At 46.9% G+C, this 26080-nt stretch overlaps 1 protein-coding gene across 16 annotated transcripts in view; it reads left to right on the top strand.

The window, feature by feature from the left end:
• Positions 1-26080, top strand: part of mcf2la (mcf.2 cell line derived transforming sequence-like a) — a 67513-nt gene that overhangs the window by 3750 nt on the left and 37683 nt on the right. For 7 of the 16 annotated variants that reach the window (XM_048234562.1, XM_048234577.1, XM_048234576.1 and 4 more), the window contains exons 1-2: positions 1391-1894; positions 23598-23681. In XM_048234562.1, coding sequence (XP_048090519.1) covers positions 1750-1894; positions 23598-23681 — 229 coding nt within the window. In that variant the 5' untranslated portion in view covers positions 1391-1749. Of the gene's footprint in view, positions 1-1389; positions 1895-3141; positions 3463-13093; positions 13637-23312; positions 23351-23597; positions 23682-26080 lie in introns of those variants that run through there. The other 9 variants (XM_048234569.1, XM_048234575.1, XM_048234570.1 and 6 more) reach the window with 7 other exon arrangements.

The raw sequence follows: 26080 nt of genomic DNA, 5'->3' as shown, positions 1-26080 counted from the left end.
ATGTTCAGTCACTGTGTGCCTGCGTGTGTGTGTGTGTGTGTCTGTCTGTGTGTGTGTGACATAACAGACACAGCAGTCCCTTCACCTCATCTTTTATTCACATTCTCTAACGTTGCACATTTACTGTATGCAAACACTGGCTTGATTACAGTGTCAGAGGTGTACGTCAATACTGACCCATTAATATGTATCTGTGAGGACATCTGAACCTCCTAGTGTGTGATGAGCGTTCTGGCGCATAATGGCTGCCGTGCATCACCCAGGTGGGTGCTACACCTGAGTGGTGGTCAGTGAGTTTCCCCCTTCACTGTGAAGCGCTTTGGGTGCCTTGAAAAGCGCTATTTAAATGCAACGTGTTGTTGTTGTTGTTGTTGTTGTTGTTGTTGTTGTTGTTGTTGTTGTTGTTGTTGTGTGCTCACTGCTGTAGAGACACCTGGACAGTACCTGATGCAAGGTTGCTGGAAGGTTGCTGTGAGACCCATCCTATAGATCTTGCGGTATAGATCCTATAGATGTTGTGGTGCACATTGCAGATATTGTGATGAGCAAATCAGTTGTTGACTTGTGTGACTGCAGAGTGCTTCTTCAGCTGTGATCTAGGAATGAGCCAGCTGTGTGCTTCAGAGACTGCTCTCTCTCTTTGTGTGTGTGTGTGTGTGTTGGTGTGTGAGTGTGTGTGTGAGTGTGTATGTGAGTGTGTGCTGGTGTGTGGGTACGTGTGTGTGTGTGCTCTCTCTGTGTGTCTGAGGCTGGAGCCTCACTGTGCTTCACGGGGGTTCTGCTATAGCTGGACCTCTGTGCATGTCAAAGACATGACTAAGCTGCATTTTTAATACTGGGTAATGTACACAGTACATAGAGATGCTAGTTCTGTGCTAGCGTTCTGTATCTCTCTCAAACAACAGAAAGCTCAGTCAGATTGTAGCTACCATCACAGGTAAGGAGAAGTTTGGTTTTTGTGTGGTTTTGAAGATTTCTATCTGCTCCTGCTTCTTGGGCTGAATTTGAAAGGAACTGCCATGAAATGACAAACAAAGAACACACAGACTAACTGTTCAAAGAAAGCAGCTCTCAGTACAAGTCTAGTCTGCCAGATTTAAAACTGAGTTTTAAAGAGTTCTTGTTCACAAAGGCTTCAGTTGTCAACTTTTTTTCTATCTCTCCTCTCTTTCGTTTGCCCCCCCTCAATCTCACTCACCCCTCCTTCCTGTGTTGTCGTGTCATCTTCATGGCTGAGAGAGAGAGAGAGAGAGAGAGAGAGAGAGAGAGAGAGAGAGAGAGAAAGTTTAGACAGTCTCCTGTGCGGCGTGAATGAGTGTAGCAGCTTAGCTGTTGCCTTGCCTGGTATAATTAGCCCCCAGCAGAAGGGGATTTACGCTTAAACAGCCCACAGAGCTTCCCTCCTCCTCCTCCTCCTCCCTCTACCTCCTCTTCCTCTCGAGCAGCCGGCCGGACTGACGGCATCCGAGCGCAAAAACAAACACGCTGACCAAGCTTCGGGGACATGAGGCGCGCTCACGCACACGCTCCTTGGCTCGGCGCGCCTAGAGAGTGACCAGAGAGTGACGCAGAAGATTTTTCGGGGGGACATCACAGTTGTGAGGACCAGACGAGTCGCTCTGCTCCTGTCGGTGCCTCTTCTGCTTAGCTCTGCTGCACAGCAGCCCTCCTTTACCGGGACCCCTGCTGGGTTTGACTTTGTGTGTGTGTGTGTGTGTGTGTGGGAGTCCCGGGGTCGTGTGACTCCTGATGGCGCTCCAGGAGCTGCTCCGTGAGGGCCAGGAGGCTCCCGGCCGCCTCGTCACCCGCCTCGGCCAGCTGATCCACAACCTCTCCACCAACGTGCTGGCCTCCCCCTTCAGCAGCCGCAAGAACTCATGGAGGGACTGGAACGGTGAGAGAACTAGTGTGTGTGTGTGTGTGAGAGAGAGCTCATCCATCTCTGCTGTTATACGTGTGTCAGGAAGAACCAAGCTGTGAGTTTAGGATCTAGTGTGTGTGTGAGAGAGAGAGCGCGCATCTATCTCTGCTGTTATATGTGTCAGGAAGAACCAAGCTGTGAGTTTAGGATCTAGTGTGTGTGTGTGTGTGTGAGAGAGAGAGAGAGAGCGCATCCATCTCTGCTGTTATACGTGTGTCAGGAAGAACCAAGCTGTGAGTTTAGGATATGTCTGGGGAAAAACAGCATCTTTCTGTTGACTCATGATTCTGGTGTAGAGTGTGAATGTGAAGGCTTCCTCTACGGAGAGCTGCAGGGGGCTGAGGTTGCACTGGAGAGACCCCCACAGGGCAGCTTTCCTCCGGGTAGCTGTCACTTAGTTTTCCTGCCCCCTCCCCTCCTATCCTGCAGAGTTCTGAGACTGTGAGTTTTTGAAAAATCTGCGCACAGCTTGGTGCAACAAACGCTGGCGAGTGTCCACAGTGGCCTGTGTTGCTCTTGCTGTCCTCTCAGGACGGACACGCATACATGCGAAGAGAGCCTCTGACAGGAGGTGCAGTGGAGGAGGACATCTGTCTTTAGACCGTGTAAGTTGAGCGCAAATCTCTGTCCCCTAAGCCCTGCTGCTGTCAGTGTTGCCCATGGCAATGTAAGTGTTAACATTCCTCTGCACAGGTGACTGTTCACCTAATTCAGGTGTCTGTGTGTGTCTCTGTCTGTGTGTGTGTGTGTGTGTGTGTGTGTGTGTGTGTGTGTGTGTGTGTGTGTGTGTGGACATGTTTGCGTGTTGCTCAGCAATTACACATTAGGCTTTGATCAACATGCAGGTTGAGGAGATCAGTACACTACTGTATGTTTAATGGGTCTTTCAGTGAGGTGATAATGGCTTTTGTGGAGTTACTCTGTGTGGAGGTCATCATTTCGGCTTGTTTGTGATGTGTGCTGACAGTCCAGGCTTGTGGGTGTACCCTCTAATCATCCTGTAAGTGCATGCCCTCTGCTATGTCATTGCGAAGCTGGGACATGACTCAGAGCATTCCAACTTTAAGTAATAGCTGTGACGTATGGTTTTGGAAAAAACAATCCAGCACTTTAAATTCTGAAATCATTCTGGAATTCTCAGAGATCGCTCAAGTCTCATGAAGTGTCCAGAACCTAAATATACCAACCTGAAATCTTTTTATTTACTTTTTTAAACAGTAACAGTAGCCTACAATTTGGTCGTCTCCTTCTGTTGGATTTAACAAATGGACTCATTCATTCTTAATTTATGGCTCTAAAATGTGGTTCACCGGCTAACAGATAACCGCTTTGTCAAAGGTCACAGCAGTGCGAGTCGAGAATGGCAGAGAAGAACAGCAGTTTGTATGCTTAGCACAGCTCGTGGGCCCGTAATACCGCTAGAGCGTGGACACCTGAGTTGAGCCCCCGGGGGGACGCCGACGCGCACAGAATGGAGACTGTCAGCTGCTTCCCGAGCGTGAGGCGTAAACATGTTTCCCGCGGCACACAGACCCATACAGGTAAATAAATGCTCACGGATAGCAAGCTATCACAATGCGTTCATATAGCAAGCTAACTCAAGAAAATCGACAAAGGCTGAAGTGTAGCACCACATTATGTCTACATAGACCTACAAGAGCGAGAACAACCACTTGGCCGACTAGTACGTCAGACATGATGAAGACTTAAGGGCAATTCCATGGAAAATTACATTTTTTGTAACATCCATAACGCCAATAAAATGTGATGGTATGGTATGATGTGAATGATTACATGAAATTTGAGCATTTGCTATTTTTGGCTGAAGAATGTACATGAGAAAAAATGCACAAAAAATGAATGTTATCATTCACATCATACAAATGCCGACTCATTTCACTGGCGTTATGGATGTGACAAAAAGTCCATTTTCTGTGGAATTGCCCTTAAAGTTTTATAGGGAAGATTTTTAATTCAGGATACTCACAGGCAATTTGACTTGCAATGTCTAATGTCCAGTGTAAATATATTGTGGTAGCAGACTGCCACAGCTACATTCAGAAAGCTGACGATTGCATTCAAGTAGAATGAAGCTGGCTGCTATAGCTACAGTGATTAAAGGTCAAACAATCAAGCTCTCTTCAAAATGCTATTTCACAATATTACCTCAGTCTCATGATACATTTTGGGGTGTTCTTGGTATGGAAACATACTCCAATGGGGTTTCCCTTACAAAATACTGCACTTCAAGTGTCAAAAGTGCATGTCAGAACTAGGCTACAGCTTTGGAGGAATTAAGCTTATATGCAGTTCATATGCAAAAAATGCCATATTTTGGTCCCATAACATATATTCTTTGAAAATATGGGTTAAACAAAAACAAAACAAGGCTCTCCTTTAAAGAAAACTGTCTATGACTGACCATTCAGCACAGCCCAACCACAACAAAGAGTGAAACACTCAGCTGACTGGGCTTTTGCAGCCAGGGGCAACTTGTGTCAATGCAGAGGAAGAACAGGTGGTTCTCAGGTCTGATTTGGGAGGAGGGACTTGTGTGTGTGTGTGTGTGTGTGTGTGTGTGTGGTGGAAGTAGGTGTGGTCAGTCACAATGGCATCCTTCTGGGCTTTGGATTTACACCTTGATTAAATGTTGCGAAAGGGGGGGAGGAGGAGGATATAGCAGGAGGAGTAAGAGAGAGCGGCAGAGCACAGGCACCTGTGCGAACAGGTGAACAGGTGATTGTGAAAATGAAGGTGAGGAAGGAATGCATTGTGCATCTGCATCCTGTGAGGAACGGAGGAGGATATGTACGGATATCGCTGGAGGAGGTGGAGAGCTACTACCACTTCTGTGTGGCCTGTGAGCAACTGCACAGTGAGTTTGGAGGTATTGGCTGATCTCTGTAAAAGTGTGATGTGTGTCTGTAGCCTACTGAAAAGTAACAGTGTCGTAGCGTATGATGTAGGCTCGGCCACCTTTGATGGATGTGTAGGCTAACTGCATCAACACTGCTGGCAGCATTTGCAGATCTAATTAAATGCTTAGACGAGATTAATTTCTTTTCTGTTTGAATTGCATGATGAGATTATTCTTGTTGGAGTGTTATTCCACTATAGAAAGTCTGCAGTAATTAATGTAGGCCTAATGGAGCAGCATATCTTTTGATGCGCTCTCTCTGCTGATAGATTCAGCTCTTCTTCTCTGAATGTCTGGTACACTTGCTCTTGCAATATGAAGAACACTTGCACCATAAACAAGGAAGAACATGTGCTGTACCACTTGCTGTAGCCCAAGACAGAGGCATGTGTGTTTGCTTTTTTATATATTTAAATACTTTTTTTATAATATTACTTTTTCTGCTGTAAGTGCATGTTGTGTGTGATATCTCTATGCAACTGAGACCTTGAATTTCCCTTGGGGATCAATAAAGTATCTATCATTTGACCTATGGATGGAAAAGCTTGTTATGTCTTAATTTTCTCTGTGTGAAGCGCTTTGTGTTGCACTTTGTGCATGAAAAATGCGCTTAATAAATATCTTACTTATTTACCTACTCACTTAGTTGGTAAAGGCTGTTCATAGTATTCCAACAAAGCTGATACGTCAGACCTCTAAGCCCCAACTGTTAGGTAACTCTAATTTGAGTATGTCTGGGCATGGCAGGACAGGAATTGGCATAATTTCACATGTGAGTTAATGCTATGTCACAACATCATATTTAAACTCCACTATATTTACATACTTCTACTTGATCTTGTGATGACTCAACCTTATATTGTGGGGAATCATGATATTTTTGGCTCATAAGCTCTGGCTAAAAAGGATATTTGAAGCTCCTTACATGCACTTGTTTGAATTGGTGATATCACTAGATCTGCATATTTGGTTAGCGTATGCTTCTTTCCTGAAAACGGTAGGTGTGTTTATTCTCTCAGAGCCAACAGGTTTTCCTATCCTGGTTATGTGGTTTTTATACACTGCGTAGGCATAGATCACAAACACCTGTGGTACCTGCCCATCTCTCCAGGCTGGCTACATTCATTCAGCGACTTTCTTCAGATCCGTGTCATACGTCACCTGACAGGCTTTTGTTGTTGCTTGAATAGTATTCATAGAGTTAACAAACGTTTTTCTGCCTTCTGCCAGATATTTTTTAATTTGTTGATACAGGATTAATGGGACGTCATTTGAGGATTTTGATTAATTTATGGCTAATTACCTTTGGCTATGTTTTTGAAATCCAGGTGGTAATGGTTTTGCGATGTTTGCTTTCGCTTTACATCTGTCTAAGTTCTCATAAATGACCTGTGATGATCTCTGTTCCTTTCCTCCTGCAGTTTCCTGATGGCTCATAATGATGATGTCAGTATAGGCAAATTCCCCTGAAAGCATAAACATCATAACCTGACTCTCGCCAGATGAATTTCGTTCCGCCTAACTCCACTCATCCATCTGGCATCAATCCATTGAAGTGTTACTTCAGAAGGCTGGGCCTAATCAAAAAATACTTCCATATGATTGGATAAGCCACTTGTCCGTCATCTATTGACGTGCTACTTCAACCACTCACATCGAAGCCAACCCGTGACGCTCAAAACAGTCTTACAGTCGCTTCTACGCTATGTCACATCTATGAAACTCCCGCTCTGCGTCCTGATTGGCTATACCATTAAATCTGATGCAGAAATCACTCTCAACGGAAGAGGTCCCAGATGGATGTGAGTGAAGCTAGGCGGAGCTAAGCGGAACGAAATTCATCTGGCGAGAGTCATAAACATCAGCCCTCGAGGTTATAAACATCAGCCCTCTATCACTTTTTTAATCCTAGATCAAACATGATATAACTGATGAAATATCATGACGTGTTTGCATGCTTGCGTAAATAGTTACGATGGCAACAGTTATGTTAACATTTCTTTTTTCACAACCCGTCCTGAAAAGGAACTCGGTCTGTGAGCTGCTAGACATCTGAGGGCACATTGCATGCTTGTCTGATGCTCCATGAGTCATGTAGGATGTCGGACGCGAAAAGCTCTTGCATCACTGCCTCTTCCGTGTCCACCCTGATGGGTCAGAAGCGATAAGAAGAGGGGGAGGATCATCTCCCATGGCACCAGTGCCCCTGGGGCGGCAGCACCACCCTAAACTTGCCCAGTAGACAGGCGTGCCAAGCAGAAGCGAAACTAGGAATTAGGCCAGTAATTGGTTGGGGTGGTTGTGAGGGCTGGGGACTGAAATTTAAATGAGCAATTGAGATGCTTTGATAAAGAAAGACAGACAGAGTGTGTGTGTTTGGGGGGGGGGTTGCAGCCATAGATGGGATGAGAGAGTTAAAGAAAGGATGAGAAGAAAAAGAGAGAGAGAGGGGAAGAAGAAGAGAATGCTACTTAGATACGCCCTTAGATAAACAAAGGAGTGCACATAAGGATTATGAATGTTTGAGTTCATTGTTTTCCTTTCATCTTGTGACATATTTGACTTTGTTGTACAAGGGAAGTTTACTCTGTTGAGCGGGAGGTTATTTTTATGGGAGGCCCATAATTGTTTATATGCTACAGAGTTGAGCTCCCTCACCTGCTGTACTGTATACAGATGCATGCTGTACAACCAACTAGTCTGAGAGACATCCTTTGGGTCAAACCATAGACGGGCGATGCAGGTGGACCTGGCTGAGGCGTTTAGAATCTCCTGCGTTCACCACGTCTGACTCTCTTTCCTGTTTGGGTGGAGGCACTTAGATCAGCTCACTAAAAAAAGACCAACCCCAACGGACATTCAAATAAACACACAAACAAACGGCTGTCTCCAACGCTTCTATTTAAAAAAGGCACGGTTTTTAAAAAAGGCATCAGCTGTTGGTCAGTAAGGATCGTTATTACCTTGATGCATGCAGAGATGAGAACGTACAGTATATCTATGTTTACACTTATAATGCAGAGGCTTTACAGTGCATTTCAATACAAAAACAATAAATGTCTTTAAACAGTCGCATTCACATTACGGACCGTTTAGCATATGGCTTGCTGTCAGGTGGAATTCAGTGGGTTCACACAGTCTGTTGGAGGTTAGGCTGTGTGGTGGAGGGCCATGAATGGCAGTATTGTGTTGCGTTTGATGCTGTAGGTGATACCAGTGAGAGATGTTTTGTGTCCTCTGAAAGGTGCCGCAGTTTTTGTCCAGTCAGTCAGAGCGTGGTTTGCCCCCCCCCCAACCGCACATGATCCTATGATTAGCAGATCTGGGATCAGTTGGTCAACGAGGCACACAAAGCCTGAACTCATGAGTTTGGCCGGGAGGATGAGCTCAGTTCAGGAGGTCAAACACACCTTTCCCAGCAGGTGCTGTTATAATATGGAAATGTGAACAAATATGCGGTATCATGATGGCTGCGCTCACATTACCTGCAGTGAGACTGACAATACTGTATTTGAGAATATAAACGATCTTGTGTCTTGTTGAGGGTAGAGAGTTAGAGTAGCAAAATGAAGCTCAGTTACCTGCTGTTAAAGCCCCAGTATCAGTAGAGATGATATCACCTGGTGAAAACAAGTGGAAAACAACAAAAGTCCCACGAGGATATGACAGGATTTGGTTACAAACTATCTGGTTTCAGTTCTTGTTAATGTACGATAATGACTAGACTAAGTCACGCTGTAAGTGAAACCAGTGAGGTAAAACTGGGGGATTTTTGTTGTTGTTCTTTGTGGTTTGGATCTTTCATTAACGATCACGCTGTCAGTCCTTCTTACTGGCAAGAGCATCTGCTGAGTGGGGTACATCCTCAGCTGCCAGTCTGACACTGAGAGTGTGGACTTCTAGGAGAGCACCGGTTTCCTGTCACGTTAGCATTTTATTGTTTCTGTTTTGAAGAACCGATAGTGCCGCACACATGGATGTTGAGGCGCTTCAGCAGTTACAGGAAACATCTCATTAAAAACAGCCATTTCCTCTTGGGCCTGGCGGTGGCATGTTCGCTCCACAGCCCTCACGTCCACTCCCAGCAGCCCTGGACTGTTTGTGTCACGGTCGAAGGCTAACGGCACAACAAAGTATACAGGATTTTCCCTTTCCTTTGCATGGAAGCGAGTTATGTTTGCTCCTCAATGATCTTAAATGAACATGCCAAACTATTAGGGAAATTTAGTTTATTTGCCATCTACCCCAGCAGTAGATAAGAGAGGCCCTGGCCGTGGTGCAACTGGCTGGGGCACTTGCACCGTACGCCGGCGACCCTGGGTTCGATTCCCGCTCCTTGGTCCTTTCTGGTTCCCACCCCGACTCTCTCTCCCACTCATCTCCTGTCATTCTCCACTATCCTGTCACATTAAAGGCATAAAAGGGCAAAAAAATATATGTTAAAAAAAAGAAGTTAAGAGGAATAACCCAGTCTTACCCAGCTAAAATGGAACTGGAGGAGTCTATCCCACTTCCAGTGAGCTAAGATAAGCAAGGCTAACAGTGTCAAACTGGATTGTTACACAGAGTAGAGAAGGGTCTTATCTTACTCTGAGGTAGACGGCAAATCAGCTGCTTTTCCAAAAGGTTGTTGTGTTCCTTTAACACCCAGTTGGTCCCAGCCCCTTGGCCCGAGGACAGGATACTCTGGGAAAAGAGCATTTAAGTTGGATGGTTGTCACTCCTTTGTGTGTGATGTATGCCTTACTTCAGTCATGCTGAAAGCGCTTCGGGGGGGGTCAGCGACTGGGAATTGTGGGCCCAACTCTTCCCGTCTCTGGTCAGGAGCTGCTCCATGTGCATCCTGTCTCGTAAGACTCGTCTTCTCATTTCAGAGGATAAAGAGACAATTCCGCTAATCCATGGGAGTCAGACGCTTCTGCCGGGGAGGACATATTTCAAGGAAATTACATTTTTAAAGATGGGTCGTCAAATGGTAGAAATCAGTACACAGTTCATGTTGTTTCATTCTTTTCCCAAGAAGCCATTTTCAGACCATCTATAAAATCACTGGATGGCATGGGAACATTAATTGGTAAAGTCCTCAGACTTACAGAAGATTGGACTGTAGAGTGATGTAATATGCGGGAAGAATCATTTCTTATTAAACAGAAGAGACGAAAGCAGCGTCACAGGCCCTGGGCTCTGAATAATTCATTTTCCACCCTCCAACCTGAATCTGGTGGAGGGGTTGGTGAGAGGTTAGAACCCAGCTTGGGAACAGAGAAGACTCAAATGAACATTCTTAGTGTTGTGTGTTTATTGTACCGCACTTCGTAAGGCTCTCTCGTGCCTATCCACAGTTTCAGTGAGTGATTCTATGTTGACCATCTACCAGGTGCTCTTTAATTTCCTTCTTTTCTGAATAAATATTCTTCCTAGTTACACTGTGTCTGCAGTTACAAGGTATCCAAAATCGTATTAGCATTATCCATTAACTACTTCCGTCATAGCCCCATTCAGACTCCCTGGGTCTAATCAGAGTCTAATCGGAGCCTAATCAGCTCTGACTCATGTAAGTTAGTCGCTGTGAAGCGACATGGAGAAGTGAGGAGGACTAGAGAGAGAGAGGGCAACAGAAGTAGGGGTCCTAAAATAAGAGGCATGGCAGGTGGTGCAGAGTGTGGAGACCAGAGACCACTGCATAATTAAATAACCCAGAGGACTGGAGGTGACCGCAAATGAAAGAGCTTGTTTTTGGGAAGGGTGGTGTTGGTGGAGGTGGAGATGGTGGTGGTTGTGGTTGTGGTGGAGGTGGTGTTTGGGGTCTGAGATTATCACTCTCCCAAGCCCCCTCCTCAGGTGCCAGGAAATGAAAGGGCTCATTTTGGGGAAGGTGGTGTTGGTGGAGATGGTGGTGGTGGTGGTGGAGGTGGTGTTTGGGGCCTGAGATTATCACTCTCTCAAGCCCCCTCCTCAGGTGCCAGGAAATGAAAGGGCTCATTTTGGGGAAGGTGGTGTTGGTGGAGGTGGAGATGGTGGTGGTGTTTGGGGCCTGAGATTATCACTCTCTCAAGCCCCCTCCTCTCACCCCTCTCCTGCGTTTAACGTGTTCCTTTGCTGCTCTCTGTCATCTCTATAGCCCACAGTGTTCCCACAGCCCCACTGTATAGCACCTGTAACCCAAACCCCCTCTCCCCCTCACCAGCTCTGAGGTAATGCCTTTCACCTGGGTGTGGGAGAGCTCGACGCATCCTAGACGAGGATTTGGTTACGGAGGGCGTGCGTACGCTCGGATAAATCACTCATGATCCGAGTGGAAGCGTCTGATCTGTCGAGAGGAGAGTCAGGGGTCAGGGGTTGGGCGCGGTGGCTTCAGGCTGGGGCAGGGTGCGTTCTGGGAAATGAGATCCATTTGGGGGGGGGGGCGGGGCGAGGGAACTTCCCAGCAGATCCCAGAGACGGCAGCGTGGGACGAGGGGAACTTCCCAGCAGATCCCGGAGACGACAGCGTGTCACCTGTGCCACGACCACGTCGTTTTCCAGCTGCTGAGAGATGAAAGTGAGGACAGCAAGCCAGTGGGGCTGAAAGGTTGTGTGCGTATGAAACGAGGCTGCCAACACACACAGGATGTGCTGAAAAGAGCCAGGAGTGGGTCCACCACTTCCAATGGTACTAAAAGTCCCTAAGGAACTTGGCTAGCAAGCAGTAGCCAGGAAAGTTGAAGGTTCAATTCCCGGCTGCTACTGTTGTCTCCTTGTTGAATCAGGCTCTTAATGCCGAGTTGCTCTGGGGAAACTGGCCCTAAGAACTGATGCATGTAAGGCACTTTGGATAAAACCGTCAGCCAAATGAAAAATTATGTAAATAAGTTAGAAAGGCTGTCAGTCTACAGTAGAACTTCTACAAGAAATGGCTTCTGAGATGATCAGCTGAGTTAGTTGCAAAGCCGGGGAGAGTTGGCTGCATGTGTCAAAAAGCTAAAAATAATCTAAAAGTCGTCATACGCAGATATTCACCTCACCTCAAGAATAGCTTCTCTGCTTATTCAGCCTCACTGAAAGTGCTATTAATAGGCAGGACTGGCGTTGGTGATAGGACAGTTCTATCATATCACATTCATCTCTACTGTGTCTCACCCTCTCATGGCTTTCTCCGTCCATTACATATATCGTTCTTTATTAACTGACACTTCAAAGGTCAACAAACTGGTGGTCTGTGCATTTGTGCACTGAGGTAGGGATAGACGTTTGTGTGTGTGAGGGTATGTGTGCTTTTGGATACTCTGCATCTGTGTGTGTTTTTTTCTCTTGTTAAACATTGATTGGAGGGCAATGACCATGGTGGCAGTGAAGGCTTTAAAACTGCTCTGAAAAATGACTAATTATCCTGTGTGTGTGTGTGTGTGTATTTGTCACTCGAGTGAGCACGAGGGCAATAGAGGTCTCCGTCTGGGGCACCAATGGAGATCGAGTGATTAAATGCCATAGGTGCCACCGTGCTGGAGACAGCCGGCGAATGGACAGCTGTCTGCTCTTTCCCATAACTTAATACGCCCCCTTGCAGCCACAGTCAGTACACACACACACACACACACACACACACACACACACACACACACACCCTCAGGGCGGACCTCTCCTTTGATAGGTTGCCTATTATTAAACAAAGAGCTTTGCTCCGCCATACTGCCACTGCATTTCCCTCCCTATCCCTTTCTCTCTCTCTCTCTCTCTCTCTCTCTCTCTCTCTCTCTCTCCCCTCTTTCATCCCCCTCCCTTTCTCTCTCTCTTCCTCTCTTACACCCCCCCCATTTGTTTCTCTCTCTCTCTCTCCCCTCTTTCCCCTCTCCTCCTCCCCCCCCCATCACCCCTCTCTTTCTCTCTCTCTCTCTCTCTCTCTCACTCCTCCCCCCATCACCCTCTCACACCACCCTCTCTCTCTCCCTCTCTCACTCCCCTCATCACCCTCCCTCCCTCTCTCTGTCTGCCACTCTCACTCCTCCCCTCATCACCCTCTCTCTCTCTCACTCCTCCCCTCATCACTCTCCCTCCCTCTCTCTGTCTGCCACTCTCACTCCTCCCCTCATCACCCTCTCTCTCTCTCACTCCCCTCATCACCCTCCCTCCCTCTCTCTGTCTGCCACTCTCACTCCTCCCCTCATCACCCTCTCTCTCTCTCACTCCTCCCCTCATCACTCTCCCTCCCTCTCTCTGTCTGCCACTCTCACACACTCCATCTCTCCCTTCCTCCCTCTCTCACTCTCTCAGTCTGCTCTCTGCCAGACCCGCTTACAGGGGCTGATTACTGTGCGTAGCTCCTAAGTGCGTGAATCTGTGTGTGTGTGTGTGTGTGTGTGTTAGTATGTGTACGCATTTTGAAGGAGGCTTAAAATCTCCCCCACCCTCCCCTTAGTTGGATCTGACGGTCTTGCATCTGGCTGCTGCTTCAAGCGTTTACCTGTGTGCCTGTGTGTGTCTGTGTGTGTGTGAGAGAGAGAGAGGTGGGAGGAGTAACCTGAAGCAGTGATCAGTCAGTCAGTCTGCCTGTGTGTATGAATGTGTGTGCGCTCAAGATGGGGGTGTGACTGTGCACATAGTAATGGGAACGCTACTCTTCAGTGACGGAATGGAAGGCTAGCGGTTAGCAGCCAGCACTACCTGCTGCTGCTATCGGTGCAGTAGCCCAAGGAAAGCGGTCAGTCGTGGGAGGAAGTAGTGACCTGGTGGGGACGTGCACGACAGGATGTCTCTCAATCGAGTGTCCCTTCTCTGCCAGGACATCACCAGGATGTGGCTGCAGCTCAGAATGATGACAGGTACAGCAGTGCTGCTCTATTTGATTTGATGACTATTACTGTCATCTTTCTTTTTTTAGTTGTCCTTATTTAAGTTCTCTCTGTTAGCCATTCTCTCTCTCTCTCTCTCTCTCTCTCTCTCCTTTTCCCTCCCTGTCTCTCACTCCTTTACTCTCTCTCTCCTTCTCCTCCCTGTCTGTCTATCTTTTCTCTCTTTAGTGAAGGGACCACTAAAACTCCATTTCTTCTGAAGGCTCTATGCTCTGCTTGATTGACAACCAGGTCTTTGTGGTACTAGATTGATGGTTGGTTATAAGCTTGGTCTTGAATGTGTTCATCCACCTTAAGTTTATGGGGTCATAAGAGTTTCTTTTTGTTGCAACAGTTGATTTACATGGAGTACCGTGGCTTGTCTATGGTTTGTGGAGTGGCTTGGTCAGAAGCATTTGCCAGAGTCATGGTCATGTCCATCTGATGGTTTTACCAGTCATGGTCATGTCTATCTGATGGTTTTACCAGTCATGGTCATGTCTATCTGATCCTGCTGCTGCAGCGAAGCCTCGCTCGCTCCCTCCCTCCCTGAGGTTGCAGCCGCAGAAAGTTCTAACGGAGTTTGAAAGTAAACACTCCATTGTTCCGCCGTCAGCTCCCCAGCTGCGCGTGCACACGGATGCTGACGATCGCTGCCAAAACAAACCAACGAGTGAGTCCGTTGGTGCGTTCTGCCTGACAGATGGACAGGTGCTGTCGGCAAAAGAGGGCTTTAAAAAAACAACCCCTCCTGGCCTGGCATCAGCGCCTTACACCTACACCTGGCCTCGAAGCGCTGGGGTGACTGGGATTACTCACAAAGGATCAAACTTCACCTGAGCCTCCCGCCTATCTGCACTGCTGTTGCCATGTTGCCATGGCAAAGACATGTGTCTCTGCTCGCGCAGCAAGTTAAGTCCAGAGCCATCTGTGGAATGTCCATGCCCTGCCCTGATCAGGATGGCGTTACTATACTATTCCCCCAGTGTTCCTATATGAAGGGAAGCTGCTGCTTTTCTATCCTGTGTGTGTGTGTGTGTGTGTGTGTAAGAGATGTGTGTGTGTGTGTGTGTGTGTGTGAGAGAGATGAGTGTGGAAGCAACAGCGTGTTGTTTATCTGCTCGCCTGTTGTCATGGCATTTCCCTTCTGCCCACTGAGCTGTGCTTGTGTGGTAGTGTGCCAGCAACGGTCTGACCCGCCGCTCAAGCGTGAGAGGGCTGCACATCCCGTCCGCATCCCATGACACACACACACACACACACACACACACACACCTCAGACCCAGGTGCTCAGAATGCCCTACTGACCAGCCTGACTCGGTTTTCGGCTGGAAATAGATGTTTATGCTCCCGTTAGCAGTTTGCATGGCCCTGTTTGCTGGCTGCATATCATCATGGTGGATAGATATAAAAGTGCGGATAGTTAGAGCTGAGATGACGTCCTCTCAGACCCCTCTCACTCCTCCTCACAGCTTTGAAAATGTGTCATTGGAGTTCAAGTTCACTTGGCCAGGAACGGGACTAAAGTCTTCAATTACTTTATCAAGAGGGGACTTGAAATTCTGTGAAATTGGATGTCGCTACTACACACAAACACAAAGTTTTATTTGGATTGTAATGAGATGGGACTGCTAGCTCCATTGTTATATGAATTTGGGGCTCAAGGGATGATGCCTAAATACAATCGGACCAGCGTCTGCACTTACTACATCCACATGGAGATAAAGTCCTTTAGTCCTTCATATTACACTCTGTTATTGTGGCATTGGGTGTGTGTGTGTGTGGGGGGGGGTCATATGGTTGGAGAATGTTACCCATTTGACCCAGTTGTTTCGCTGTGGGAATCCCACCCCTCCTCCACCTTTAGTGGGATGCTGTGTGTGTGTGTGTGTGTGTGTGTGTGTGTGTGGGCTGAGATCTGGACACTGATGCAGGCCCGTGTGAGAGGCAGATGGGGCTTGGCTAAAGCCTGACTGTAATGCCGTATGATGGAGCCGGATTCCCCTTCTGATTCCCTACACATGTCTGTGGGCTGGCTGTTCAGGCTCCCGCTTTAGCACACACACACACACGCACGCACACACGCACACACGCACACACACAGCTGCTCTTTCCTGTCTCCATTGTGTCAGTTAGTCTGTCTGGGCACACAAACCAAATGGAATATGGCATGCATATTACAGACACAAACACTCAATCTTAGCATACCAGCACTGTAGACTTATACACACACACACACACACACACACACACACACACACACACACACATATATAGAAGTTTCACAGACACACACATGCAATACAGAATCCCACGTCTCCACAGACATTTTGAATGTGTCCCTAACATTCCAGGTCTCACCTCGCCCCTTACTCACACTGGCTATCTCCTTAAAGAGATTACAGGGATTTTGTCTCACAATCACGTCTTTTCTCAGAACCCTTTGAAAAGAAAGGTGTGTGTGTGTGTGTTTTTTCTGTGTGTGTTTGTCTGTGTGTGTGTGTTTGTCTGTGTGTGTGTGTGTGTGTGTGTGTTTGTTTGTGTTTGTCTTGTGTGTGTGTGTGTGTGTGTGTGTGTAGGTGTGTTTGTGTGTCCATATTTGTATGAAAGAGTATGGGTGTGTGTATGTGGTCGCCCTTCGTTGCCATGCCCAGGATGTATGTTGCATGTACGGCTGGCTTCCTACAGAGATTATCCAGCTTTATTCAACAAACAGGTTAAGACTTGAAGGCAAAGCCTTGGATGGAGATGAGGTTTCCTGGCAACATGGGATTTCAACGCTAGTTCAAACATGTTAAGATGGGCAGCCGTGGCCTACTGGTTAGGGCTTCGGGCTTGTAACCGAAGGGTTGCCGGTTTGATCCCCGACTTTTTCCGTAGCACTGCTCTCTCATTCCCACATCCACGACTGAAGTGCCCTTGAGCAAGGCACCTAACCCCTCACTGCTCCCCGAGCGCCGCTGTTGTGGCAGGCAGCTCACTGCGCCGGGATTAGTGTGTGCTTTACCTCACTGCGTGTTCACTGTGTGCTGTGTGTGTTTCACTAATTCACGGATTGGCATAAATGCAGAGACCAAATTTCCCTCACAGGATCAAAAGAGTATATATACTTATACTTACTATATATACTTAGATGGTGGAGGAAAATGACAAGGGGAATGAACTACATAATATGGTTTCAGACACGCATGTGTTGTTTTTTGTCTCTAAAGCACAGCAACACTGATCCCCTGTGTGAATAATGCAGGTGGAGGACACTTGAGCAACGGAAAAAAAAGTGAGAGAGAGAGAGAGAGAGAGAGAGAGAGAGAGAGAGAGAGGAACATGTGACAAGTCCTGTGCATCTGTGATGACAAAATTGGCCAGAGAGGAACTAGCGATAGCTTCCCTATTCCTGCTTTGTCATCCACTATTCTGCCCATGACCCAACAAAAGTCTCTGTCTAAAGGAGACAAAATGAACAGAATCCCTTTTCCTCTGTCATTCACTGAACTACAGAGTGAGTATTGTAGCATTAGCCACAGCTAGCGCTGGGCTAGACTCAATTAAATATGTATAGCATTTGTAAAGAATCCTCCTCCGTTGCTGAATGGCATTACACCCCCCATACACACACACACACACACACACACACCACCCTTATTCAATGGTGTCAGCCCCCCAGCACTGAGCTAGCCTTGGAATGAATAACCTGCATTCTTGGATCCCCCCCCACCACCACCACCACCACCAAATCCCTCTTTCAGACACATACACTCACACAATTGCACACACACACACACACACACACACACACACACACAAACTCTCTTACATGTACACATACCCGCATACCCACACTCTCTCACACAGGACAAGCGGGAGGGCTGTATAAGCCCTGTGTGAGGGCTGTTGCGGTTTGCAGATGTATAAGTCCGAAGGGGCTTTTATTCTGTTTTGTTTAGCTGTGAAGCGATGCTTTTCAGACCCTCTCATTTCTCTGTGTTGATAAACAGTGCGGTTCCGCATGTGTGAGAGGCTTAAACTGGGGGGTGGGGGGTATAGAGGGGCAAAGGGGGGGCATGCCGGTACTCTGGGGTCTGTTTGTTCCCTGCTGGGGGCATTGAGGGCATGGAGGATGGGGGGGGGATAGGGGGCGGGGGTTCTCATGGGAAGGGTGCTCTTGCAGGCCTATCATGTAATGTGATTTGGTTTGTTGTAGTTGTGCGTGCATCATCTGCTTATCTGGCGAGAGTGAAGATTTAATTCTCGTATGAGGAGGATATCCTCTGTGTTGACGGGAGGAAACGTCTTTAGACGGAGAGAGAGAGGGAGGGAGAGAGAGAGAGGGGGAGAGAGAGGGAGAGAGAGAGAGAGAGAGAGATGCGAGTCTGTGAGCGTGTGGAAAAACACGGAGCACAATGCAGAGGAAGTTATTTTTTATCTTATCGGTGTTTAAATAGAAAATGCACATTGCACACTTCCACTATGTTAAGTATATCAACATATGTGATCACAGAGTGTAGACAGAGGTCAGAAAGGTAAACAGGTCAACATCGTTTCTGTACAGTGACTGCTTTTACTGCAGGGTTCCACCATAGACTCTGAGTCTGTCGCTTTGGACAAAAGTGTCTGCCAATTGTCATAACCATAAACATAATAGCAGTAAGTGAAGGACAGAGTATGACAAAGGTAAATACAGCTACTACTACTATTACTAATATAATCAATAACAATGAGGCATAATTTGTTAGTGAAACTCATTCACTACATAGTATACTTTATAGGAAATAAGTACTCCATAACTGTTGATTATAGTGCACTAGGTAGTGTACTGCATAGGAAATAAGTACTCCATAACTGCTGATTATAGTGCACTAGGTAGTATACTGTATAGGAAATAAGTACTCCATAACTGCTGATTATAGTGCACTAGGTAGTGTACTGTATAGGAAATAAGTACTCCATAACTGCTGATTATAGTGCACTAGGTAGTATACTGTATAGGAAATAAGTACTCCATAACTGTTGATTATAGTGCACTAGGTAGTGAATGAGGGAGTGGACTTTCCTAATCCAGCCCTTGTGTTTGTGTGTCTGTGGGCTACCTCAGGTCAGGTATGACTCGCTCCCGCCCAGGCTCCAGAATCTTCCCTTAACCCAGCTGGCTTTATCACCTACGCTCGGGCAGTGTGACAGCTGTCAAGGGGGGCAGAGAGGGAGCACACACACACACACACACACACCATAATGTCTGCAGGCCCTTCTGTGAGGGGGATACTTCTGGACCCATCAGCTCACCACAGGCATCCCGATCACCAGCAAGTGCTGCCAGGAGGGGGTCAGAGCATACGGGGACACTGGGCACCAGTGGAGAGCATACAGTGGAGACTGCAGAGCAGAGGGGTGCTGGATGCTCTAGTCTAAGCTGTTGAGGCAGAACGGTTTATGTGGTTTGTGTCTGCAGACATATGTGAGGCTGGTTTATGTGGTCTGTGTCTGCAGGCATATGTGAGGCTGGTTTATGTGGTTTGTGTCTGCAGGCATACTGTATGTGAGGCTGGTTTATGTGGTCTGTGTCTGCAGGCATACTGTATGTGAGGCTGCTTTATGTGGTTTGTGTCTGCAGACATATGTGAGGCTGGTTTATGTGGTCTGTGTCTGCAGGCATATGTGAGGCTGGTTTATGTGGTTTGTGTCTGCAGGCATATGTGAGGCTGGTTTATGTGGTCTGTGTCTGCAGGCATATGTGAGGCTGCTTTATGTGGTTTGTGTCTGCAGACATATGTGAGGCTGCTTTATGTGGTTTGTGTCTGCAGGCATATGTGAGGCTGGTTTATGTGGTTTGTGTCTGCAGGCATACTGTATGTGAGGCTGGTTTATGTGGTCTGTGTCTGCAGGCATATGTGAGGCTGCTTTATGTGGTCTGTGTCTGCAGACATACTGGATGTGAGGCTGGTTTATGTGGTCTGTGTCTGCAGGCATACTGTATGTGAGGCTGCTTTATGTGATTTGTGTCTGCAGACATATGTGAGGCTGGTTTATGTGGTCTGTGTCTGCAGGCATACTGTATGTGAGGCTGCTTTATGTGATTTGTGTCTGCAGACATATGTGAGGCTGGTTTATGTGGTCTGTGTCTGCAGGCATATGTGAGGCTGGTTTATGTGGTTTGTGTCTGCAGGCATATGTGAGGCTGGTTTATGTGGTCTGTGTCTGCAGGCATATGTGAGGCTGCTTTATGTGGTCTGTGTCTGCAGGCATACTGTATGTGAGGCTGGTTTATGTGGTCTGTGTCTGCAGGCATACTGTATGTGAGGCTGGTTTATGTGGTCTGTGTCTGCAGGCATATGTGAGGCTGCTTTATGTGGTTTGTGTCTGCAGGCATACTGTATGTGAGGCTGGTTTATGTGGTCTGTGTCTGCAGGCATACTGTATGTGAGGCTGGTTTATGTGGTTTGTGTCTGCAGGCATATGTGAGGCTGGTTTATGTGGTCTGTGTCTGCAGGCATATGTGAGGCTGCTTTATGTGGTTTGTGTCTGCAGGCATACTGTATGTGAGGCTGGTTTATGTGGTCTGTGTCTGCAGGCATATGTGAGGCTGCTTTATGTGGTTTGTGTCTGCAGGCATACTGTATGTGAGGCTGGTTTATGTGGTCTGTGTCTGCAGACATATGTGAGTGCCGCGGGCTTCCGCCGCTGCAGGCCCCTGGAAGCTCTATAACAGGCTTTGGGTCAGTAATAGGATCTTGCAGAAGACCTAAGCTCACTGCCCTCTTTACCTCTCTCTACTGACCCACTGCAATCTCTCCTTTTCTCCTTTCTCTCTCTCCATCTCGCTTTCTCAGTCTCCCCTTCTCTCTCTCCCTCTCTCTCTCTCTCATGTGTCTCACTCATTTGCGACACTATCTTGTGGCTAGAGAGAAAACGTGCTCTCATGCTGTGTCTGCTGGGCATGTGAATATTCGGTTAATCTGCACTGTCATACATCTAGACATCAACATGTGATCCCTCATTGGGGTGTGGGAGAGGTTGTAGGAGGGGGTGAAGCAACATAACCCCCCTGAAACCCAAACATGATCATGTGATGTTTTTCTGTGTGTGTGTGTGTGTGTTTGTCAGCGGTTTCTTCAGACACGTCTGTAATCTACCCCCCCTCCTCACACACATGCCACACCGCCCACCCCCCTTGACCCAGATCCCCTGTGACACACTTGTTTTGCTGGGCTCCATCCTCAAAGTAAATACCTGAGTAATCCACCCGTTTGTGTGTGTGTGTGTGTGTGTGTGCGCATGTGTAAGGGACAGAGAAGCAGACTGCCCTTTTGATAGGATGAGTGTGTGTTTGATGGGTGACCGTGTTTGTGTGTGTGTGTGTGTGTGTGTGTGTGTGTGTGTGTGTATGAGACCAAGTTGTTGATAGGAACAGTGCCCGGTATTGCTGTAGTTTAGACTGGTGTGTATGCTCCATTTGTTTTCTCAGTAACACTGCTGCCAGAAGGTCACCTTCTGAAGCTCACTGTTGTCTGACTGCGTGGCAAGGGTTCATAAAGTTTTATGGCGCTAGAGGTTAGATGTTTGTCTCATTAAATCAGGGTTTATGCGGCAGATTACAGATTAAAAGCTGCAGTGAGGACTGGAGTCTTTCCTGATTTCAGATGGGAGAGGTGTTACATTTTTTGTGCTATAGGTAGGAGATCTTCCACAGTGGCCAATCCACAGCCAAGCCTATTTAACATCAAAAACAAAATCACCAACAGGGCAATCTTTGTGGGCAGAAAACCTTCACCAGCAGAGTAGCCTTGGGTTATGAAGCAGTGCCTGATATCAATGCCTAATGTTGTTAATCATTAACTTTCCTACGTCTAAATCAACTTGGTGCCTCAACTGGGTCATTCTCTCTCCCACTTGTCTCCCGTTACTGTCCTGTCCGATGAAAGGCATAAAAGCCCCCCTTCTAAAAAAAAATGTCATGTAAATTGTGTCATGTAAAATCAGATTGAAAATCCATTTTTAGAAAATCTGAATAATTTGGAGTATTGGATTTCAGTCTGATTAAATCATCAATAGATCATGATGTAACCAGTACTCCGATTTCAGTTGGAGTTTATCATGATTCCTTAATATATATATAATATATATAATAATATATATAAGAAAGACGTGTCATCATGGAATCGGATGTTTCCTAGTTCGCTTATCATATGAACTGGAATATTACGTATTCTGATAATAATAATAATGTCTGGTGCTTTAATCAGATTGTTGCACATGCAAGTGCACTGACTGTGTACAGTAGGTAGGGATGATGCTACCACGTCCTTACTACTGCCTTACCTAAATGAATGGCACTCACACTACTGCGGGTCATGTGACTGCTCCCACTAGACTACTCCTGCGGGTCATGTGACTGCTCCCACTAGACTACTCCTGCTGGTCATGTGACTGCTCCCACCTCCTCCTGGTCATGTGACTGCTCCCACTCCTCCTCCTGGTCATGTGACTGCTCCCACTCCTCCTGCGGGTCATGTGACTGCTCCCACTAGACTACTCCTGCTGGTCATGTGACTGCTCCCACTAGACTACTACTGCGGGTCATGTGACTGCTCCCACTAGACTAGGGGGCAGCCGTGGCCCACTTGAGGGGGCAGCCGTGGCCCACTGGTTAGCACTCTGGACTTGTAACCGGAGGGTTGCCGGTTCGAGCCCCGACCAGTGGGTCGTGGCTGAAGTGGCCTTGAGCAAGGCACCTAACCCCTCACTGCTCCCCGAGCGCCGCCGTTAAAGCAGGCAGCTCACTGCGCCGGGATTAGTGTGTGCTTCACCTCACTGTGTGTTCACTGTGTGCAGTGTGTTTCACTAATTCACCGATTGGGATAAATGCAGAGACCAAATTTCCCTCACGCGATCAAAAAAGTATATATACTTTAACTTATACTACTCCTGCTGGTCATGTGACTGCTCCCACTCCTCCTGCTGGTCATGTGACTGCTCCCTGCTCCCACTACTCCTGCTGGTCATGTGACTGCTCCCACTCCTCCTGCTGGTCATGTGACTGCTCCCACTCCTCCTGCTTGTCATGTGACTGCTCCCTGCTCCCACTACTCCTCCTGCTGGTCATGTGACTGTTCCCACTCCTCCTGCTGGTCATGTGACTGCTCCCACTCCTCCTGCTGGTCATGTGACTGCTCCCACTCCTCCTGCTTGTCATGTGACTGCTCCCTGCTCCCACTACTCCTCCTGCTGGTCACGTGACTGTTCCCACTCCTCCTGCTGGTCATGTGACTGCTCCCACTACTCCGCTTGCAGGGGAGGTTCCCAAAGCAGATTACTCTAATCCAAGCCTCCTGCCGCAAAGGAGCAAATCAAGTGTCTGTTTTGTTTGTTATTTGTGTGTGTCTGTGTTTGTGATATGCATGCCCCCCCCACACACACACACACCAAGGATTGTTGTGTCTCCCAGAATGTTTGAAAAGATGCCCTACAGAGTAAAATAAAGCCCTCTGTCCGATTGTGTGAGCTTCTTGTTGTGTGTGTGTGTGTGTGTGTGTATGAAGATGAGGGAGAGAGAGAGAGTGTGTGTGTGTGTGTGTGTGTGTGTGTGTGTGTGTGTGTGTGAGGATGGGAGCCAGGGGGAGAGCGAGCGACTGAATAGATGTGAGAGTGAGTCTGAGGAAGTGGGTCAAGGCTGAGTGGCTGGAGAGAGACTGTGCCACTGATGCATGGAGTGTGTGTGTTTTTCTTCTCACTGGTTGTGTGATTTGTGTTTCTGTTTACTATTTCTGTTTTTAGCAGTTGTGTCTGTTTTGTATCCGATACGACTGCTTTTATGTGCACATTGTGACCTGTCTAGTCTTGTATTTAGTTGCACATGTGCCAGGAATGGATCAGCAAGGTGTTTGTGTTTATGTCTGTGGGGTGTTTGTTTTGTTTGTTTGTTGTGTCTGACTCCTCTCTTTGTCTGGTCTCCCCACAGATGAGATCATGCAGCAGGATAGCAGCCCCCTGTGTGCCGCAGACATCGGCGTGGACCTCAGGAAGCAGTTCGCCTTCCTGTCAGGTGAGTTTCCTCTTGCTTCCCCTCCGAGGGCCTCTCCTCTTACCCCATTTTATGGGGGTATTATGGGAAATGGGGTATTATGGGAAATGGGGTATGATGGATACTGTGACGTGATCCAGACAGTGATTAAGAGTCGCGAGTCACAGCATGGTGATGGGCCGAGTCATCCTTTATGTGAGTCGTGATAAGCCAGCGTACGTTGGCTCAGCTGGACTGCACAAGTCGGCACCTTTCGCAGTGTCTGTGTCGGGAATTTCTCACCAGTTCTATTTTAAACACAAGATATATACATCAGCACAGACCGACACTCCGGCTTACTGTATTTATACACAGACATACACACAGACGCTTGGGAAAATTCTGACAACCCTTCATCACAGTTCAGTTGTGTGTGTCCCTCTCTCGCTCTCTTCTCCACTCTTGCCCCAGTTGAGACCCAGTTTGGGTTACTCTGGACAATGCCCTGGCCGCTAAATTATTCACACTCACGTTGCTCCACTTGGCAACAGCGCATGGAGACGAAGGGCCGACTGGGTGGCACAGCGATTGAATGCCAGACGCTGTGTGTGGCGTGGTCAGACTCTCAAACAGCACACCCATAATCACTGTCTGCTGCTAGCTCAAGGCCACTTGCAATAGCACTCTGAACTGGCTGAATAGTGTCATCTTCAAGTTTAGTTAGTATAGCATTAGCTGCATAGACAAGACTAGTCTGAACTGGATCCTGTGGGGTAGAGGAGTACTGTTACTAGTAGGATTTGTATTTTGATGGTGATATGAGATTACACAGTATATGCTGGTAGATGTATTACTTCTTGATGAAAATAATAAAAAATAATTATACAAAAAAAAAAGACTAGTCTGAACTGCATATTTTCACTTGAGAATACCCCTTTGAAAGGTTACATATCGGATGTATGGTGCTACATGGCCCTTAGACGTTCTTATTAGTATGTTTATTAGTTAATGTTTCTTATTAGCATTTAGTGTGAGTAAGATGACATACCCATATGAAGGGAAAAAAAGCTGTCACAGCTGATCACAGTGTAGCTACCTGCTCAGTACACACACACACACACACACACACACACACACAGACTCAGTGCACTTACATGCAAACAAACAATCAGATTTCAATCTGATTTAATTACCCTAGTTACCCAGATTGACAGATTGATAAATGAATGATTAATGAATCAATGCTAAACCAAGTAAATATGCATTTGATATGATGCATACCTAGTAAAACAGCATGTCACATATATAACAAACTGAACGCAAAAAAACACAAAAAGAGTCTGGTTAGCATTCTTAATGATAGACAGGCAGACTGTAAGGCAAAGAAAGTATCTTGGAGCCCAGAATGGGCCTGTGTTGGGGGAAGGCTGTCTTCTGTGTGTGTAAATGTGTGTGTTTGCAGGGACATTGTTTGTATACTGAGCTCTGGGCTGTTACCATAGTGAAGTCACATGGTTGCTACAGAGTCAGGATCCTCAATTTGTGTTTTGTTTGTTCATATGCTACTGGGACTGTTTTAACGTGACCCTTGTGCTGGTCTTATGTCTCGTAAGCAAGCGCAACTTGCAAATGTGACAAGAAAGGACAAAAACGCCTCCAAGGCAGTCATCGTGACTTCTTAAAATCTTGTTTTAATGTTATTGTAATGTTATTTTAATGTTCTTTTCATTTCAGATGATTATGAAACAGTTTAAAGAGTTGTCACCACTGCCGTAAGGGCTCCCTTGTTTTTGCTGTGGCCCGTAATGTCGGTTCATCATCCTGAACGAGGCCTAATGATGTCTTTGTCCTCCGTGTGTTTACTTCTTATTTATTATGTCTTTCTCTTTGACGGTGTGTAGAGCACATTGAATTGGCTTCGTGAATTCCGAGGGTGTGTAGAGCACATTGAATTGGCTTCGTGAATTCCGAGGGTGTGTAGAGCACATTGAATTGGCTTCGTGAATTCCGAGGGTGTGTAGAGCACATTGAATTGGCTTCGTGAATTCCGAGGGTGTGTAGAGCACATTGAATTGGCTTGAATTCCGGTGTGTAGAGCACATTGAATTGGCCATTGAATTCGAGGGTGTGTAGAAACACATTGAATTGGCCATGAATTCGAGGGTGTGTAGAGCACATTGAATTGGCTTCGTGAATTCGAGGTGTGTAGGAGCACATTGAATTGGCTTTGAATTCGAGGGTGTGTAGAGCACATTGAATTGGTCATTGAATTCAGTAATTCAGTGTGTAGAGCACATTGAATTGGCCGTGAATTCGAGGGTGTGTAGAGCACATTGAATTGGCCATTGAATTCGAGGGGTGTGTAGAGCACATTGAATTGGCCGTGAATTCGAGGGTGTGTAGAGCACATTGAATTGGCCGTGAATTCGAGGGTGTGTAGG

The sequence above is a fragment of the Alosa alosa genome, chromosome 23, assembly GCF_017589495.1.
Source record: "Alosa alosa isolate M-15738 ecotype Scorff River chromosome 23, AALO_Geno_1.1, whole genome shotgun sequence".
Classification (NCBI taxonomy): Eukaryota; Metazoa; Chordata; class Actinopteri; order Clupeiformes; family Clupeidae; genus Alosa; species Alosa alosa.
Note: the sequence above shows the minus strand (reverse complement) of the source record. Positions and strands in the feature narration are given on the sequence as shown.